This window comes from Rana temporaria, chromosome 7 (genome assembly GCF_905171775.1).
Source record: "Rana temporaria chromosome 7, aRanTem1.1, whole genome shotgun sequence".
NCBI classification, from domain to species: domain Eukaryota; kingdom Metazoa; phylum Chordata; class Amphibia; order Anura; family Ranidae; genus Rana; species Rana temporaria.
This window is the reverse complement of record NC_053495.1, coordinates 50,365,273-50,384,072: the sequence shown is the minus strand read 5'-3', so window position 1 is coordinate 50,384,072 and position 18,800 is coordinate 50,365,273. Positions and strand designations below refer to the sequence as shown.

Here is an 18,800-nt window from a genome sequence, read left to right as displayed (position 1 = left end):
TTGCCCATTGCAGCTCGTTTTTCCAGAAGTAATTAATCATTACTAGAGTAAACCCAGGGTTCCTACCCAAGGTAGCCACTGCCTTTCATAAGTAACAAGACCGACATTGAATCTTTCTGTAACAACCCAGCAAATGAAGAGTCTTGGACATAAGAAAAGCTATCCTGGCTTACCTGAAAATTTCTAAAAATTGGAGGAGGTCCTACAAACTTTTCTTATAGTACGCAGGAACGAAAAGTTTAGGTGAACATTCCCACTCTCTCATGTGCTGGCCTGAAGATTCATGGGAATCAAGTTACCAGGTAACTAACTTTGTCTGTCTTCTTCCTATGACAGGTTGACAGCACTGTTCAGTCTGCAGTGAATCACACAGCAGAAATGTAACCCTAGGGACTGGGTAGTCTGAAGCCGGCTATAGACTGTCTGAATCGGAACCATGTATGGAAAGGCTGAATGTACCCAAGTTGATCGATCAACTTGGGTACAACCAGCCTGTCTGATTTTACATGCGATTATTGCTAGCACCTGTTATAGTCACTAGCAATAATCTGTGTTCTCCCGGCAGGGATGGGTTTCCCCACAATGGCTCAGCGGGAGGGATTCCATCAACAAACTGTGTTGATGGGGAAACAGCGTGATTTTTATCTCCTGCAATCAAATTGCTCGGTCTATGGCCAGCCTTGAGTCTAGTACACACTGTCAGTTTTTTTTTTTGTTCAGCCCATCGAATAAAACCTGACCGCTCAGGTTAAAGCGATATCCCCCCGCTGAGCTATTGGTTCTGATAGGGGGACGCGCCCTCCCCCCAGTCAGCACTCTTAGCCACTGGCTAAGCATCTTCATACAAGTGAAAACACTTTGAAACCGAAAACTGAAAGCAAGGAAGTATGGAGGCTTTCACTTCTGAACTCTCCTTGGTTGTCACACTTATCCTTTCCCTTCATTACTGTGATTCACCGACCTAGAACAAGAATGCAGATTAGGAGGGAAAAAAAGCAGAGTGCAGTCAGAACTCTGGATCTGCATACTTATTCCAGGACAGGGACCTGGTACAAAAGTCATGGTTACAGTAGGCATTTTAGAGGGCAGCAGTTGCCACCTTAATTCTTCATTGAGCAGGTTCAATTTCTTACTGGCTTTCTCTCTCCTAGGAACTTCAGCTGGACAACTCTCCATACTAGGGTACACAGTTATGTGCTCACTCATTTTGCTGCACTCTCGAACGTAAATAATATTTATAAATGGCGAGTCTAACTAAAAGATAAATAACGGCAGCAGCAAGACAGAGCAAGCTGGGATCGCACATGCAGACCTCTCCACTGGTTAGTTGAAAATAGACTTGACAGGAGGGCTGCAGATCATACGATAAAATTTATATACCGAGAATAGATGCATTATACAAACCAGTTCTATGGACTGCAAGATGCCAACAGTACATTACCGAGAACAGGCTTGTGGCCCTTCTGTTTCTATGTGACTTTACTAGTCTGAGCTGGAGAGAACAGATTGCACCAACACAGAAGTAGCCAATAGTGTTGTTTTTATTTTCTTAGTAGAAAGGACACTTGGTTCTGCCATCTCATTAACCCAAACATGCAGTTTCTACACTACAATTTCTAATAAATATTCAGTTGGAAGAGGGGGTTTCTTGCTGATCTGCTCCAGACAAATGCATGAAGAGGTCTCCAAGTTCGGCTACATCGTCCTCAGAAGGAATGCTTCTGTGCTCTCGATCTTCAATGAAATCCCACAGTCTAACCGCATTAAAGAACTGCACAGAAACCAAGAACAAGTTTAAAAAACAGTTAGGACCCATTCATACTGAAGTGGTACGTTAACACACACACACACACACACACACACACACACATTAAAGGATTAATGCAACACAGCGCCAACACACATGCCTTGCAGCACAACACAATGCAGTCATTTGGATGAGCTGCCTTAACGCAAGGGGTGAATGGGTAAAAACAGATAAAAGTACTGTAACAAATTTGCTCATCATAATTAGTTTTTATATTTAATAAGGTAGTTGACCTTTAAAATAAAAATAAATGACCTACACATTCCAGCTTCTCTAGTATACAAAAAGCAGTTCTCAGGATATTAAAAAAAAAAAAACAAAAGGGCTAGTTTTCCAGTGCACACCTGTAGGCAGTGCGCAGCCTCTCCCCAGCCTGTCCGCAAAACTCCTGCAGAAAATTTCTTGAAGGGGTTAAAAAGGAGGGTCACCCACTCACACAGGGTCATGTTCTGCCATCCTGGGGATGCACAGGTGTTGCATGCATCCCCGTGCCAGAAATCCCATTGTTTTTTGCTAGGACAGCAGCTGCACAGTCACCGTGTCCCAATATAACATCCCTGAGGGTGCACAAATGTCATACCGGGAGCAGCAACTGTGTCTGTGCAGCCACTACATCCCAACAGAAAACAATGGGACTGCTGACATGGGGATGCTTTTGATAATGTTGTCTATTGATGTCGAAACGCATCAAGCCGATGTTCCCCTGAGCCACTTCCGGCCCAGCAAGTGGAACGCATGCCAGGTTTTAGGCAGCGGCCATCTTTCTGCACACTCACAGGGCCGTTTTTAACAATTCATCCATCTATCTGGCTTTTTTTATATTGTTACTTTTAATAAAACTACAAAGGATTTCACACTATGAGAGGCTGTCTTTCCATTTATATTTTACCTGCCTAACAATCGTTTGGGAGAATGCATTGGATCACAACTGGGAGGAGTCAGGATTCGTGAGAGAGACAGAAGATGCCAGGGATTGTGGGATAGGTCTCCCTAAAGACCTACAAGCCTTGTTGACTCTCCTTGCTATACAGTAAGGTAGTCACTGACATCTGGTGAGTGCAGTGTGAGTCTATTATAGAGCACTATAAATCAATAAAAGGGAACCTGGTTAGTATTGGAGGCTGTTCTTATGAGCCTACCACACTAAGGTACCGGACATTGTATTATACACTCACCTGTTTTGGAAACGTATCAATTACATACTAAATATTTTAGCAGCGCCAACACCCTGATCACACATTTTTATTCATTGCACTCTGTCACTCATCTGAGGGACTCCCCAGGGGGCAGCAGCTCATCTACCCAGTCCTAGCGCGGAAATCTAATAATTACGTGGCTATTATAGAACATGGTGGAACAAGGCACGAAGCACTCAAGATTGCACAAAAGACTCTTTGGCACTGTCACTTTATTCAATTCTAAACATAAAAGTGACAAATGATGATTAATCACCTGTCACTTATAATTAAACTAGTGACAACCACAGTATGTTATATATAATTTTGGGTAATTATTAATAGATTTTTTTTGTTACAGCAAATGCTGTCTGAGATAAATTTAATATGGGGACGCATGCAACACCTGTGCATCCCCACGTCGGTAAAACATGGGCCTGTGTGAACGAGGCCTAAACATTACTACTAAGATGCAAAATATATATCTCCCTCTCATTATGAATCACCAATTTTGGTATTGACCTTTAGTGTTTTTAGATCAATATTAGACTTCCACAGATGGGAGAAATAAGGGCTCTTACCCGTACTGTGCCTTCAGATCCAAGTTGTTTCCGGGGTTTCTCTGGGTCTGCTATGGTTCCATCTGGATATGCATGCAGGTAAAGACACTTTCCACCAAAAGGGCAGGTGCCACGTCCCTGATCAAAGTATTTACAGGCCTTCTTACTGAAATTTAAAGAAAGGCAACTGGTCACCCACTGTAAGTTTTCACCAGAAATAGGCAGTAACATTTGTTTTATAAAACAAAGTCTACAACATGTAACAGATATATAAACATATCCTCATTTTGTTCTATAAAGTTGTGTCCACATCTTTGGCTAGTCAAGCACTGCTCTGTCAACCTTTTCCATTTCCAGGTATCACCTGTAATCCAGATATGAAGGGGGAGGGATTCCTGGCTAATCATCCGATAAAAATTACATGAGGGCCTTCCAGCTTTAAATTAACTGAATCTTGATGTCCTCTATGTACTTTTTGCAGATCATGTCGTAATCCAGCATGAAGCCGCCCTATACTTTGCCTTTGTCGAAGATTTTTCAGTAATAAAGATGGAGACTGGTCTTGTATCTGCCTCCTGCAATTCTCTGCAGGCAGCCTGTAGTGGGTGGGGCCTGCTGTATTTCTCTCACATCTCTGCACAGGCTATGTGCAGCACAGTGATAATTGGCATTAATTGGGTTTGCAAAGTGGAATTATATTTATATATAATTTGTGATAGCGAGAAAGATCCATGAATGCAAGTATTGTGACTGGAGTTCAGCACTAATGTAAAAGTCAGCCATTTTTAAAGTCCATTATGGCCCATTAACACTTTGCATTTCTAGGGCGTTTCATTATTGCATTATGGTAAACCATTCAAATGGACCAAAAAACAAACAAAACACACACTGATGTCGTGTGCTTCTCAAGATGCGATTTAAAAATGAATGGCAACGCATCATGCATGTATTGTGCGCTGCATTAACGCATGCGTTCTTGCCACACACCGGAACTGAGAAAAGTAAAAATGGGCCTTTAGGGATTTACATTGCAAAAAGGAAAAAGATTAAAGTGAAACTAAAATGAAGGATTTAAAAACTGAGCAGGCACTTAAGTGCATGATGATGAAAAAGGTGACCAAACAACTGCAATAATCAAAGGGCCAGATTCAAGAAGCTATTGCGCCCGCGCAACCATAGGTTGCGCGGCGCAATAGCTGTTTTGCTCCCGCGTAGCGAATGCCCCTGATTCAGGAACATCGCTACGCGGACTGCAGCCTAGGATATGACAGACATAAGCCTCCTTATGCCTTCATATCTCAGGCTGCATTCTTGCGTTGGCCGCTAGGGGGCGCGGCCATTGTGATCGGCGTATAGTATGCAAATTGCATACTACCACCGATTCACAAAAGTTGCGCAGGCCCTGCGCACGCAAGGTACAGAGTTTCCGTACGGCGACTTTAGCGCAAGGTTGCTCCTGCTGTAGAAGGGGCAGCCAATGCTAAAGTATAGCCGCCCTTCCCGCTCGTGAAATTTAAATTTCACGTCGTTTACGTAAGTGAATCGTGAATGGCGCTGGACGCCATTCACGTTCACTTAGAAGCAAATGACGTCCTTGCAACGTCATTTGCCGCAATGCACGTCGGGAAAGTTTCCCGACGGAGCATGCGCTGTTCGCTCGGCGCGGGAGCGCGCCTAATTTAAAAGATTCCCGCCCCCGGCGGGATCATTTACATTAGGCGCCCTTACGCCGGGCTATTTAGCATATCGCCCGCGCAATTTACGGAGCTACTGCTCCGTGAATCGCGGGCATATCAAAATATTTGCGTGGGCGCAGAGCAAAAATCGTTGCCCTTTGCCCGCGCAAATATTGCGCGGATCTACCTGAATCTGGCCCCAAGTCTCCATTTGCATATTAAGGCTTTAAAAGTATGAAGCCTCCACAGCGACACATTATGTGCGGGCACGTTCAAGTGTCTACATGTTAGTACATTTTATTAAAAACCCCAATTCCCCCAAAGACGTGTTACTCAATGCAGCCATCATAAACCTGCGAATCTGAGGATTCTTTAGTCGGGGGCTCACTATTTAGAAGTTTTTGGTTTACATTGAAAGTCAAACTCACCCCATTCCCTGCTTAAACGCGTCAATCAATTCATTCTTCTTGCTTTGATCTTCCACCCAGTAAACACTTGGAATAACAAACTCTGATATCACCCGGCATTCTGGACATGCTCTAATCAGAAGACAAAAGAAAAGGGACAAATGCTGCTGTGACTGGGGTTACCTGGATGAGAAATTCTGTTCAGTTAGTTTTCAGATAACCTGAGGAGATATTGTACATTGCAGTCAATGTAATGCAGCTTGGTCAAGGCTGCGATTTGATAAGGAAGGAATGGCAGCTTACCAATGAAGTCTCCTGTGCTCTCACTTTAAAATAGTAAGCTCTATTTTTAGATTCACAGTACTGTACAATGCATTAAAGTCTAATTAGCTTTAATGGTTTTGTTTTTTTTCCTCCAGTCTGAACGTCAATGTGTGGGGAATAACAGGAAAATACAAAAGATATATTAAGGAGCTATTTACACGCATTTCAAGTAAAAGAAACCAAACTATAATTATTCTTAAAAATGTTCCCTCCCTCCTATGTATCCATACCAATTGTCAACCTGCCTTGGTTACGTGGTACCGCAGCTCTGTGTAAGGGAGCGCTTCACAACAGCTGTGAATTCCGGGAGCACCGACATCACCCATAGGCCCGAACTGTCGGTGCTCTCCCTTCTCTCCCCTGCAGCAGTCATTCACTAACACGAGGGAACTGGAGCTGTGGGATCATGCGACTTGACCAAATTAAATAAAAAAAAAAAAAAAAAAAAAAGGTAAAACACACACACACACACACCTTTTTTGAAGGGTGAAGGGAAAATTGTTAAGAATATTTATACTATAGTTAAGCTTTTCCTCCAATTTTTAATGATTACATAATTTGATTCAAAGGAGGTGGTTTTATATCTACCGGCGTATACCGCGCACTTTTTTGCCCTGAAAATCAGGGCAAAATCGTGGGTGCGCGGTATACGCCGATACCCGCGCCGAGTTTGAATACTGCGCCGACATATACCGAGCGCAGTACACTCGGGTATAGTCAGCCAGTCTCGGCTCCTTCCGCGCTCACATACAGGACGTGAGCGCGAGAGTTGCCGAGCCTGCCCGACAATACACGTGTACTGTGCTCTGTATATGTCGGCGCAGTATTCAAACTCGGCACGGGAAACGAGCGGGGAGGACGCCGCAGAAGGACGCCGGACCCGACGAAGAGGACACCCGAAGGCACAGAAGGACGCCGGACCCGACGAAGAGGACACCCGAAGCCGCAGACGGACGCCGGACCCGACGAGGCCGCCGCGCAAGACACCAAAACTAAGTACAAAAAAAAAAACTTTTTCCACAGGATTCGGGCAACTTTAGGGGTGCGCGGTATACGCGGGAGCGCGTTATACCGCGATAAATACGGTAAATGAAACCCTCTAACTTTAGCCCAAAAAATAACCAACTAAAAAAGGTAATTGAAATAATAAAAAATAAATAAAAAACCCCACACACCACACATGCTGTATGTTTCTAAATTCAAGCCCCAGCACTTACTTTATGACAGGATTCTCAAACTGCCTGGCACATCTCCACTGCCTGATGCAGGAGAGGCAGTACGTGTGGTTGCAGTTGGACAAGATACCAAATCTCCGCTCTGATGGTGAAGGCTTTTCATACACGACTTCCATGCAGATACTACACACCTTGTCTTGGCTGGCCTGGAAAGCAAAGGCCTTTTCCATGTCCAATTCAAACGTTTCCATACATAACTAAAAGAAAAACAAAAATAAATTAAATAAAAATACACATCAGCTCCAGCAGGATTTGAGTACTAGCTATAAAAGGCAAATAGAAGCCTGACATGACATGGCATGCTGGAAACCAGTAATGAGGAAAGAGAATTACATTTTAAAATGCTAATTCAATGGCTTTTCAAGTCACTCAAAAGTATGCAGATTAGGAGCGCCGACTTTTCTCATACTTTCCTAATCATTGTGCTTATTAAGGCAGCATCTTAAAACAGTGCTAAAGCCTCAGTCTGTCAACAAAAAGATTATTCATGTACTGTAGCTCCAACATATACACACACCTTTATAAAGCACCATGTAGAATCAGGAGTAAGTTTGGCATAAATAAAAAAAAATAAAAAAATAAAAAAAAAAGTAATGCTTTTGCACAGCTTACATTTTTACATCCATTGAATCCTTCAAATACAACTTATTAAATATATTCATTGATTTGGAAGACCGCGTTAGATTTTAGTAGACCCTTTTTTCCCCCTCAATCAATACCTTTTTTTATTCTTAAATACAAAAATAGTTTTTAGCTAAAAATGTATGAATCCAAACTTACACTAAGAAAAATATGGAGTCACTATTGACTTCTCAAAACTAGTACTGTAGTTTGTCTGTTTGGGAAGATCAGCTTATAAACTAGATGGTGGATATACACCCTTCTTTTTTGACGCAATAAGGCTAAGCGGCATAACGATATTTTATATAAATGTCTTGTTTACCTGTTAATTGGTTATGCCTAGATCAGCAGACTAAAAATGGTTCAATGAGAAATAAAGCACAGAAAGTTTTCCCCACTCAATAGAAACCAATTTTTTTATTTTATTTTTAAATAGGTTAGAGGGCTAGCCTTTGGCCAGTCTGTATTTGTAGGAGTCTGGGCAGGTATATCCTCCTCCGACAGGTGCCTCATTGGCCTAATTTCCTGGTTCCCGCCCACCCATATCCCCCAACTTTCTATTTTCATACATTATACTTAGGGTATGCCCTCTTTTAGGTGTATTGACCAGCAAGACCATGGCACCCCCCAGGTCATGGCAGTTAGGGTTATCGCATTTTGCAGTTAGACTCCAACTACAAATAAAAATGTGGATTAATATGAAAATGGAGTTTATGATGACCAGTAGAGTCAATTTACTTAAAGTTAAAAGGGGTTGAAAAGGTAAAAAATGTTTTTCCTAAATAGCTTCCTTTACCTCAGTGCAGTCCTCCTTCACTTACCTCATCCTTCCATTTTGCTTTTAAATGCCCTTATTTCTTCTGAGAAATCCTCACTTCCTGTTGTTCTGTCTGTAACTCCACACAGTAATGCAAGACTTTCTCCCTGGTGTGGAGTGTCGTGCTCACCCCCTCCCTTGGACTACAGGAGAGTCAGGACACCCACTAACACACAGCTGCTTTCTCTATCTGCAACATAGAGAGCGCCCTGACTCTCCTGTAGTCAAAGGGAGGGGGGGCAAGCACGACACTCTACACCAGGGAGAAAGCCTTGCATTACTGTGTGGAGTTACAGACAGAAGAACCGGAAGTGAGGATTTCTCTGAAGAAATAAGGACATTTAAAAGCAAAAATCGAAGGATGAGGTAAGTGAAGGGAGGACTGCACCAAGTTAAAAAAAAAAAAAATTGTACTTTAAATGGCAGAAGGCTACAATTGTGTTCTCCTGAGAATGCTATCAGCTAACACGATGCCCCTATTTGAATCACTGACCCAGAAAAATATAAGCACTCCTAAATCCCCAGCACTCCCTTCCTGACTTGCATAATTGTTTCTGGTCAAAGGCTCAGCGTATTAGTGGGTCAGCATACAAGCCATTTTATTAGTCATTTTAGGCGAGGAGTTAAATTACCAACAAAGAATTAACATCTTTGGGAAATGTATTTATATTTGGGGCCTCCTATGAATTTTTAGCATCCAGTCCAATTCAGATCTGCTCTTATATGATTTTTATATTAGCCAGACTACAGCAGGATTCTTCATGGATGCTGCCCTAACAACCATGCAAACACACAAAGGATATCTGGCCATTTTCACCTTTTCATGCGACTTCCTCTGTTCCTGGTCATAGGGGTGAAGCACTTGTAAGCTGCAGATCTCGCAAACATCTCCATGGATATAGACACAGCTTTCCCCATAGTGACATGTCCCTGCAGCTGCATAGGGACAAAGCTGCTGGGGGTCCCCAGGAAAAGGCGAGGCCGCCTCAACTTCTTCCAGTCCTGTACAGATGGCTTGCAGGTAAGAGTGTGGTTTCAACATGTCATCAGTCACTTGACCATCACTGCTGTAGTTTTGGTTAGAAGCAGGATGTAATCGATTTTTATCTTCTGCCAATCCCGATAAATCTAATAATGGCATTAGAAAGACAATTGATAGTCATGAATTCATGTGAAATTTGAAGAATCACACAGCCTCTAGTTCTCAAGTACAATCCATACTATTTTCTTTAATAATTTTGTTTAAAAATAGAGTAATTTTTTTTCTCTTCCGCTATTCATACTTACCTAGGTGAATGCAGCATCAGACCGATGCTGCAGCCACCCCCCGTCTCTGCAATGAGAACTGAGCCACTGAACACTGCCGATGGCTCAGTTCTCACTCCTCCGCGAGAGGAGGAGAGCAGACTGTCAGTAGCTCTCCTCCACGCTCATTGGAGCGCTGAGCTGTGGAGGGGGTAGGGAGCGGCGGTCGTCTTAGTGGTTCGCCGAGACCGCCATCAGTCAAGGCAGCTAGCGGATCCAGACTACGAAAGTCGGGACCCTGAAGTGGAAGTTACCCTGATGAATATATATTCATTAATGCTGCCCTGAAATTTTCTACTCGCCTGCTTGCATTTGGCGAGTGGAAATAAACTGAGGGCGAGTCGAGCACACCTGCCAAAAAGATGGCGGCGGATGCTTCCTGTCCCTTCTCCTCCTCCTATTAGCATGTCCTTCTCTATGCATTCATAACAGAAGAGTCAGCAACTGCTGTTCTGTTATTTTGCTCATATCAGGCTCTTTACTGCTTGAAACCTGTGGCTGCTTCCTGCATGTGCACTGCTCGTGTAAGTGCCGCTTGTACTGAATTCTGGATCGCGATGGCTGTAGCTTCTCTACGAGTCTTAGGAACATGTGTCAGCTTTGTGGAAACAAGCTGGGACTAGGAAGACCTTCTTTACAAGTAGGGCCTGTGTGTATAGGTGAGGGGAGGGGCAGTTTGTGTACAGGGGGGTCAGAGTTGTGTGTATGTGTGTCAGAGGGGACTGAGTGTGTACAGATGTGGTTCCTGATGGCTGCCCCGACCTCAGTATAAAATTTGTAATTATTATACTGATAAAAAAAAAAAAAAAAAAAAAAAAAAAAAGCATTAATATGTCATTGATCTGACTGAGATGATGATAAAATATGATGAGGTAGTGTTTAGGGGCGGGGCAACTTGTGGTGAGTAACTCTTCAGGCCTGGTTGGTAGCTCAGGACTTGAAATTTTAAGAGTTCTGTGAGCACAGCGGTGGAACAAGTCGTTTTAAGGCTAAAGGCACATTGGGAATTGGCATGGTGTTGGACGATAGCCTGTCATTGAAGATGGCATCTTTCACCGATACATTGAAAGGACTAAAGAGACATTAATATATATATATACAGATTGTGAGTTTTTACCACTTGTGACTGTTTGGTCATCATCTAGTAGTACCGTACTGTATTTTGGCATTTCACATTACTTAATATTTTGTTTTCACTTATTTGTATTGTTTAGCAGCTCATACTTTTTACAGATACAGTTGTTCATGTTGCTGTACTTGATGCAACTGTAGGATCATTGCCTTATCTATTCCATGCAGTTCACATACTACTTTTTATATTTTCACTGTCACCATTGATATTTATCATTTACATGCAGGTTATGCAGCACAGAATCACCTGTGGAAACAATTTCCGTATTTAATCGGCGTATAACACGCACCCTAACTTTAAGAGGGAAGTTTCAGGAAAAAAACTTTCCACCACCCCCTGCGTATAACACACAGGCACAGTTTACCCTCTATTTTCAGGGTAAAAAAGTGAGTGTTATACGCCAATAAATACAGTAGATGCTAGGAACAGCCAGACTCATTATTGCTTCACTATTACTAGGACAGGAGTCACATTTGTTTTACATCCAGTTTATACAGCACACCCCAGTGGGTGCACATGTTGGTAAAGTAAAATTATTCATTTGGGCCAGCTTGGCCCAAATTAACTATTTAAAGCGAAAATAAAGCTGAACCCCAGAGCAAAAATGTTATATATCCCAGCTTATCTGTACATAGATGTGGAGGCTGCATTAGTTTTCATTTCTCAGGTTAAGAACATTTTCAGCAAGCACAGAATAAAACATGTTGATCTTAGTAGAAATGTAATGTTTATGCAACTTACTGAAATATTTCCCCCCCCCCCCCCCCTTCGATACTACCCTCTGTAAATTACAATTTTTCCACACCTTTGTGAGATGGAGAGGAGGACATGCTTGTAGCCCACGGTTGCAACCATGTCTGCTCCATAGATGCAGTGGAATAATTCTAGCCAGAAAAAAAAAAAAAATGCACACACACCCCGAATGCAGCCACATATGAACACTGATACGCTGCAACAGATTACATTTTTTGGGTTTTTAGAAACGCCTACAAGTGAATCTGTGTCCAGATCATGAACGTTACATTTTACATACTCTGACAAACAGCAAAAGCACTCTAAAACAAGCGCTTAGGGCCAGTTGACATCTGTCTGATGCGCTTTTAAAACGCAATATCAACAAATTCTAAATAAGGTGCGTGTTCAATACAGGCTTGCGTTAACCGTATATCACCATACCACGATCTCTGAGTACAAGGCTCTTCTTCTCACGCTTTTGAGGGGTCGTTTTTGTGACAACTGGTTGGACCTCCGGGGCAGGCAAAGGTGTTTCTTGAGTGGCAGGCGGGACATTTTGAGGAATGTAAACTGTGGCAGGTGACGGTTTCACATGATCATACCTGTCAAGAAAAAATACAAAAAAATACAATATTTTCCAAGGAAGATCTGTAAAAATAAAATATTATCCCATCCTACCATTAAATGCTGACTATATGGAATTTACATTACAGGTCTTTAACATAGAGTTCAGGAATCCATTATTCTGATCTCCAAGCTACTTTTTTTTTTAAGGTTTGTAAGGCTGTGCTAGAGCACCGACTTGATGCTGAAAGTCGATATTTGCATACAGAATGTGCCCACTTCTGGGGGACAATTGGGCACTCAAAAGGAGACTATGGGCAGAATGACAATCTACATATTTAGAACATGTGCATCCATTAAAATGATATATAGTAATGAATGGGTAGTGTAGAATATCCTCAATAGTTTGCCACAGACTTTCCAAATGAAAAATAATAATATTTTTTTATTATTATTGTACAATGACCTTAACCACTTAAGGACCGCCGTACGACGATATACGTCGGCAGAATGGCACAGCTGGGCACATGGACGTATATATACACGTCCCCTTTAAGAGCCCAGCCGTAGGTCGCGAGCGCGCTGCCGGCGACGCACTTGCGACCCCGTCCGAAGCTCCATGACTGCACCCGCGCACCTGATCGCCGCGGGTGTCCTGCGATCGGGTCACAGGAGCTGAAGAACGGGGAGAGGCGAGTGTAAACAAACCTTCTCTGTGGCAATGTCAGTGATCGTCTGTTCCCCGATATAGGGAACGACGATCACTGACGTCACACGTCCAGCCCCCCTACAGTTAGAAACACACATGAGGTCACGCTTAACCCCTACAGCGCCCCCCCTAGTGGTTAACCCCTTCACTGCAATTTTCACAGTAATCAGTGCATTTTTATAGCACTTTTCTCTGGGAAAATTACAATGGTCCTAAAAATGTGTCCACCATAATGTCAGAGTCACAAAAAAAAAAAAAAAAATTATATAATACACACACTATATATCTCATCGCTGATTGCCGCCATTAGCAGTAAAAAAATAAAATAAAAATGCCATAAAACTATCCCCTATTTTGTAAACGCTATAAATTTTGCGCAAATCAATTGATAAACGCTTATTGCGATTTTTTTAACCAAAAATAGGTATAAGAATACGTATCTTTTTTGGGGATATTTATTATAGCAAAAAGTAAAAAATATTGGGCTAGATTTAGCAATGATTTACGCCGACGTATCTATAGATACGCCGCGTAAATTCAAAGCTGCGCTGGCTTATCTTCTTTCTGTATTCAGAAAGCAAGATACGCCGAAATTAGCCTAAGATCCGACTGGCGCAAGTCTCTTACACCGTCGTATCTTAGGGCGCATATTTACGCTAGCCGGCGCTTCTGTCGTTTTCGTGCGCCGTTCGTAAAAAACGTCAATCACTTCGGGTCACCAACCATTTACATAAAACACGCCCCCCTCATCCTCATTTGAATTAGGCACGCTTACGCCGGCCCCATTTACGCTACGCCGCCGTAACTTAGGAGGCAAGTGCTTTGTAAATACAGCACTTGCCTCACTTACTTACGGCGGTGTAGCGTAAATACGATACGCCGCAACAATGCGCGATTCTACCGGAATCTAGCCCACTGAATTTATTTCAAAATTGTCACCCTATTTTTGTTTATAGCGCAAAAAATAAAAACTGCAGAGGTGATCAAATACCACCAAAAGAAAGCTCTATTAGTGGGAAAAAAAGGACGCCAATTTTGTTTGGGAGCCACGTCGCACGACCGCGCAATTGTCAGGTAAAGCGACGCAGTGCCGAATCGCAAAAAGGGGCAAGGTCCTTAACCTGCATATTGGTCCAGGTCTTAACCGGTTAAGTTAGCTCTACAAAAACACAGACCCAAATGTGTTGAATGTAACTGGATTTCACTTCACTAGTCAATGACCGGCTCACTTTTCTTACTAGCTGAAGCTGCAATGTCTTCTTCTGCCTCCCCTTAATGCCAATGTCTTGGGTATGCAAGACCCGTAGACATTCCAATAGCAAATACACATCAGACAATGCTAATCCTTGGCATCCTCTAAAGAAATGCCCATGTAAAAAGGAAGTATCAAAAGATAAGTAGCGGCAGGATCTTAACAGCAGGGTACCTTGGTATTGGCAACTACTTAGTCTAGCTATAATTGGCAGGATCCATACCTACAACGAGACCCATAGGCGCACTGTCCCTTCTGATAGAACCGACAAACAGTGGATGGTTTACTCGTGGCTAAATCATGAGAAAATAAACAGCGATTTCCTTCTCGACACACGCCATGTATAAAATATCTGAAAATAAGAGGAAACATTAAATTTAAACTGAGAAAGAAAGTTTGCAGTGTTAAAATGAACCCCAAACAAAAACATGAAAAAGTATCAGCCCAATAAATAAAAAAATATAACAAAACCGTCTTTTTCTTTAATACTCACCTTAAAGCAGAGTTCCACCAAGTCAGCAGCTACAAATACTGCAGCTGCTGACTTATTAGGACACTTGCTTGCCCAGGGTGCCCGCGATGTCCTCATCCGATATGTCCCTCTGCTCCCTGGTGGAGGCGCCACCATCTTCGGTAAGGGAATCAGGGTCTCTACCGTGCATGCGCGAGTCGCTCTGCACACTCTCACTGGTCCCTGTTGTCTTCTTGGACCAGTGCATCTCCAAAAAGACAGCGGGGGCCAGAGGAGGGGCCATACATGGCGTAGGTCGCCCTAGATACTATGCCCAGAAGCGAGAGCAAATACCTGGATTACACTGGTATCTGCTTCCCTCTAAAAGGTGACTAGGGCTGAAACAACTAATCGATTAATCGACAACTAATCGATTATGAAATTAATCGATTACCATTTTCATAATAGATTAGATTAATCGGCCAGTAACATAATGGGGTTAAAAAAAAAAAAAAATTAGTCCTTTATAGTACTAAAAGATCAAATCGCTACTGTAAATATTACTTTCACACAGTAAAAAATTAACCCCTTACAGTAGCGATTTGCTAGTTTTGTACCAATGTTATTATTTTTAACCCCATTATGTTACTAAACATCTCAGGCCGGGGTCACACCTCTGTTTTTTGGTGCTTTTTGCAGAAACTCACTACAGTTCATTTACATGTCTTCCTATGGGACACGTTCACATCCATGATTTTTTTCAGCTGCTGCGCATTTGGAAACGGCAAGGACTTTTTTTTTAAAGCAAAACTGTACTATTTAGTTTTTTTGGTTCAATATACTTCAACGGAAAAGCTACAGAAAAGCATGTAATGTGTTTTTGCGGCAATTTGTGTTTTTTAATCTGCCCGGCAACAAATTGGGCCAAACAAATGCAAATCGCCGCAAAATTCATTTTTTTCTAAGGTTATTAACCGATTAATCGAAACAATAATCGGCCAACTAATCGATTATGAAAATAATCGTTAGTTGCAGCCCTAAATGTGACACCGGAGGGAGGATTCCGAAAAGTGGAAGTTCAGTTTTTGGGTGGAACTCCGCTTTAAATCCTGAGATTTTTGCCACTAGATGTCCTCATTCTGATGGCATGCTTCATTCATCCCACTTCCTCTGAGCCCAGGCTGTCTAGGACCTGCCCTAGCCTGTGAAAAAAAAAAAACTGTACACTGCCCACATCACCAACTTTATGACACGTTCTATATAAACACCATATAGGAGGATATAACATCCAGCTCTCACTCTACAGTTAAGGATGAAGCTCACATTACTGAACACTGCCCTATAGTAGTATAAAACCCCAATCTTAAAGCTGAGTTCTAGGTTTCCTGTCACTTTAAAGCGGAAGTTCATCCGCAAAAAAAAAAATTAAGATTAGATTGAGGCTCATTTTGTCTAGGGGAATCGGCTAGTTTTTTTTTTTAAAAACGAAGCAGTACTTACCGTTTTAGAGAGCGATCTTCTCCGCCGCTTCCGGGTATGGTCTTTGGGTCTGGGCGTTCCTTCTTGATGGACAGGCTTCAGACGGTCGCATCTATCGCGTCAAGAGTAGCCGAAAGAAGCTGAACGTCGGTGCGGCTCTATACGGCGCCTGCGCACAGACGTTCAGCTACTTTTGGAAAATCGTGACGCGATCGAAGCAGTACTTCTGACAGTCGCATCTATCGCGTCACAATTTTCCAAAAGTAGCTGAACGTCGGTGCGCAGGCGCCGTATAGAGCCGCACCGACGTTCAGCTTCTTTCGGCTACTCTTGACGCGATAGATGCGACCGTCTGAAGCCTGTCAATCAAGAAGGAACGCCCAGTCCCGAAGACCATACCCAAAAGCAGCGGAGAAGATCGCTCTCTAAAACGGTAAGTACTGCTTCGTTTTTAAAAAAAAAAACTAGCCGATTCCCCTAGACAAAATGAGCATCAATCTAATCTTAAATTTTTTTTTGCGGGTGAACCTCCACTTTAAGTACTTTGTTCTGGCCCAAACAACCTATTTACATGACTAAGTGATTTGACTGCTGGTGAAAGGGGGGGGGGCCTTGCACGGCTCTGGTGAAAGTGAGGGGGGGAGCCCCCTGGCACGGCTCTGGTGGAAGGGGGGGGGAGCCCCCCCTCGCATGGCTCTAGTGCAGTGGTCTCCAAACTGGGGCCCGGATGTGGCCCTTTGCTTGCTTTCATCCAGCCCCTGGGGCACCATTTCCTTCACTGACATCAACAAAGGGGCAGAGTTCCATCCAATGACACCAACAAGGGAGGCCCAATGAGACCAATGATGGGGGACCTTTCCTCCCAATGAAACCAACAATGGGGCACAATTACTCCAAATGACACCAAAGATAGGGCACAATCCCTCCTAATAAAACAAACAATGGGACGCTATTCCTCCCAAAGACATTAACAATGGGGCCCAATGACACCAATAATGGAGCACAATTCCTACCAAAGACACCATTGATGGGGCACAATTTCTCTCACTGACACCAGACGGGAGATTGTTTACTCCATCTGATGCTGGCACTTTTTCTACTCCCGATATCCACAATCCGGCCACCCTAAAGTAAGGTGACCAGATTTTTAAAAAAAAAATTTTTTACTAGTGATGCCAGCAATCAGCAACTCTCTGCCCGTCGTCGCCGCCACTCGCATCACACCCTGTCAAGACCAGCACATGATCATCAGAAAGGGGCACAGATAATGTAAACAAATACACCCACATAAGCTAGTAGGAGCGGCAGAGCAGGGGTGTAATTCAGTTTTTTTTTTTTTTTATTCTGCACTGACTGTCTTTGATATTGCCCCAGGCCCTGTTCAAATCCAATCCAGGGACAAAACCGGGGACAGACTTGGCCCGGGGACAGTGTCCTCAATCCGGGGACTGTCCCCTGAAACTGGGGGTGTCTGGTCACCCTTCCCTAAAGTCTGAAGGACAGTAAACTGGCCCTTTATATAGAAGGTTTGGAGACCCCTGCTCTAGTGGAATGGGGGGGGGGGGGTCCCCCCTCGCACGGCTCTAGTGAAGAGGAGATAACACCCGCTCGGGGGGGGGGGGGGGGGCCTCACATGACCTAGGGTTGTATGGCACCCTTGCACGGCTTAGCTCTGGATGAGGCCCTCACACGGCTCAGGAGTGAATGGGGCCCTGAGAATGAAGCCCCCCGTACAAAGTACTCCTCCCCACCTCAGAGTCCTCTAAAGAAGTCCATAGGAGAGGACAGAACACGGACTAGACCCCCTGAGCCCTCTACACGGTCCTCTCCCTCATCACACAACTTCCCCCCAGAACACGGAGCTCTCCTCCTCCCAGTCCGGCGGAACAATGGGATGGTACCTCACCCTCACCTCCCTCTCCCCCGCCACAAAACACACCGACGGAGTACCGTTCTCACCTGCACGTCACGTGTTTGGTGTTCATGGCTGGAGCCGGTGTCCCCCCGTCACGCTGGTTCTGTTGTTGTTGTCTGCTCCTTACCCCGGGGTTCCTCCCACTATTCTTTCACGGAACGCCCCCGGCCGGGGACACTACACGACGTCATTAAATGTGCAGCGCAGCCCCGGCTCCGGCCAGTAACAAGAGCGGGGATCTTTAGTTCCACCACGTGGGCTGTGTGTGGTTACAGTGGGGGAGGGGAGGCCTTGGAAACAAAGAGGCTGCCAGTATCCTTTCTTTCTTGCTCTTCCCTGCAACCTGCCAAGGAAGAGCATGATGGTTACAGCAGTCTATGATAAGCATGGCCCTTAAAGTGTAACCAAGGGCAAGCATATTTTTATTATAGATTATAACGTAAAGAAGGGTTATAACCCTGTTGTTGTTTTGCCTTTTTTCTTCATATCTTTGATCCATTACCTCCCAGCTGCGGTCCACTATTACGTGCCCTGCTCTTTTTCTTTCTGATATTTCACAAATTAAAGTCGAACTAAACACTCAATAACTAGAGGACAACATTTTGGATAGATTAAGGAAGGGCTATAACCCCATCA

General features: G+C 43.6%; 1 protein-coding gene across 1 annotated transcript; it reads right to left on the bottom strand.

The window, feature by feature from the left end:
• Positions 1 to 1,523: 1,523 nt before the first annotated feature.
• On the bottom strand, positions 1,524 to 18,352 carry MKRN2 (makorin ring finger protein 2). The gene is made up of 8 exons (XM_040359339.1): positions 18,209 to 18,352; positions 14,543 to 14,671; positions 12,236 to 12,396; positions 9,440 to 9,750; positions 7,167 to 7,381; positions 5,647 to 5,757; positions 3,564 to 3,708; positions 1,524 to 1,771 (listed from the first exon to the last, which is right to left on the bottom strand). Exons 1-8 carry the CDS (start codon positions 18,232 to 18,234, stop codon positions 1,628 to 1,630), a joined length of 1,242 nt encoding a protein of 413 aa, XP_040215273.1. The 5' UTR covers positions 18,235 to 18,352; the 3' UTR covers positions 1,524 to 1,627.
• Between the last annotated feature and the right edge of the window lie 448 nt (positions 18,353 to 18,800).

Excerpts from the sequence above, each read along its gene's own strand:
- MKRN2 (XM_040359339.1), bottom strand. The coding sequence starts at position 18,234 with ATGAACACCAAACACGTGACGTGCAG. Across the intron at positions 14,672-18,208 it reads ACCAAACACGTGACGTGCAG|ATATTTTATACATGGCGTGT; the intron begins GTGAGAACGGTA and ends TCTTATTTTCAG. Across the intron at positions 12,397-14,542 it reads GCCTATGGGTCTCGTTGTAG|GTATGATCATGTGAAACCGT; the intron begins GTATGGATCCTG and ends TTTTCTTGACAG.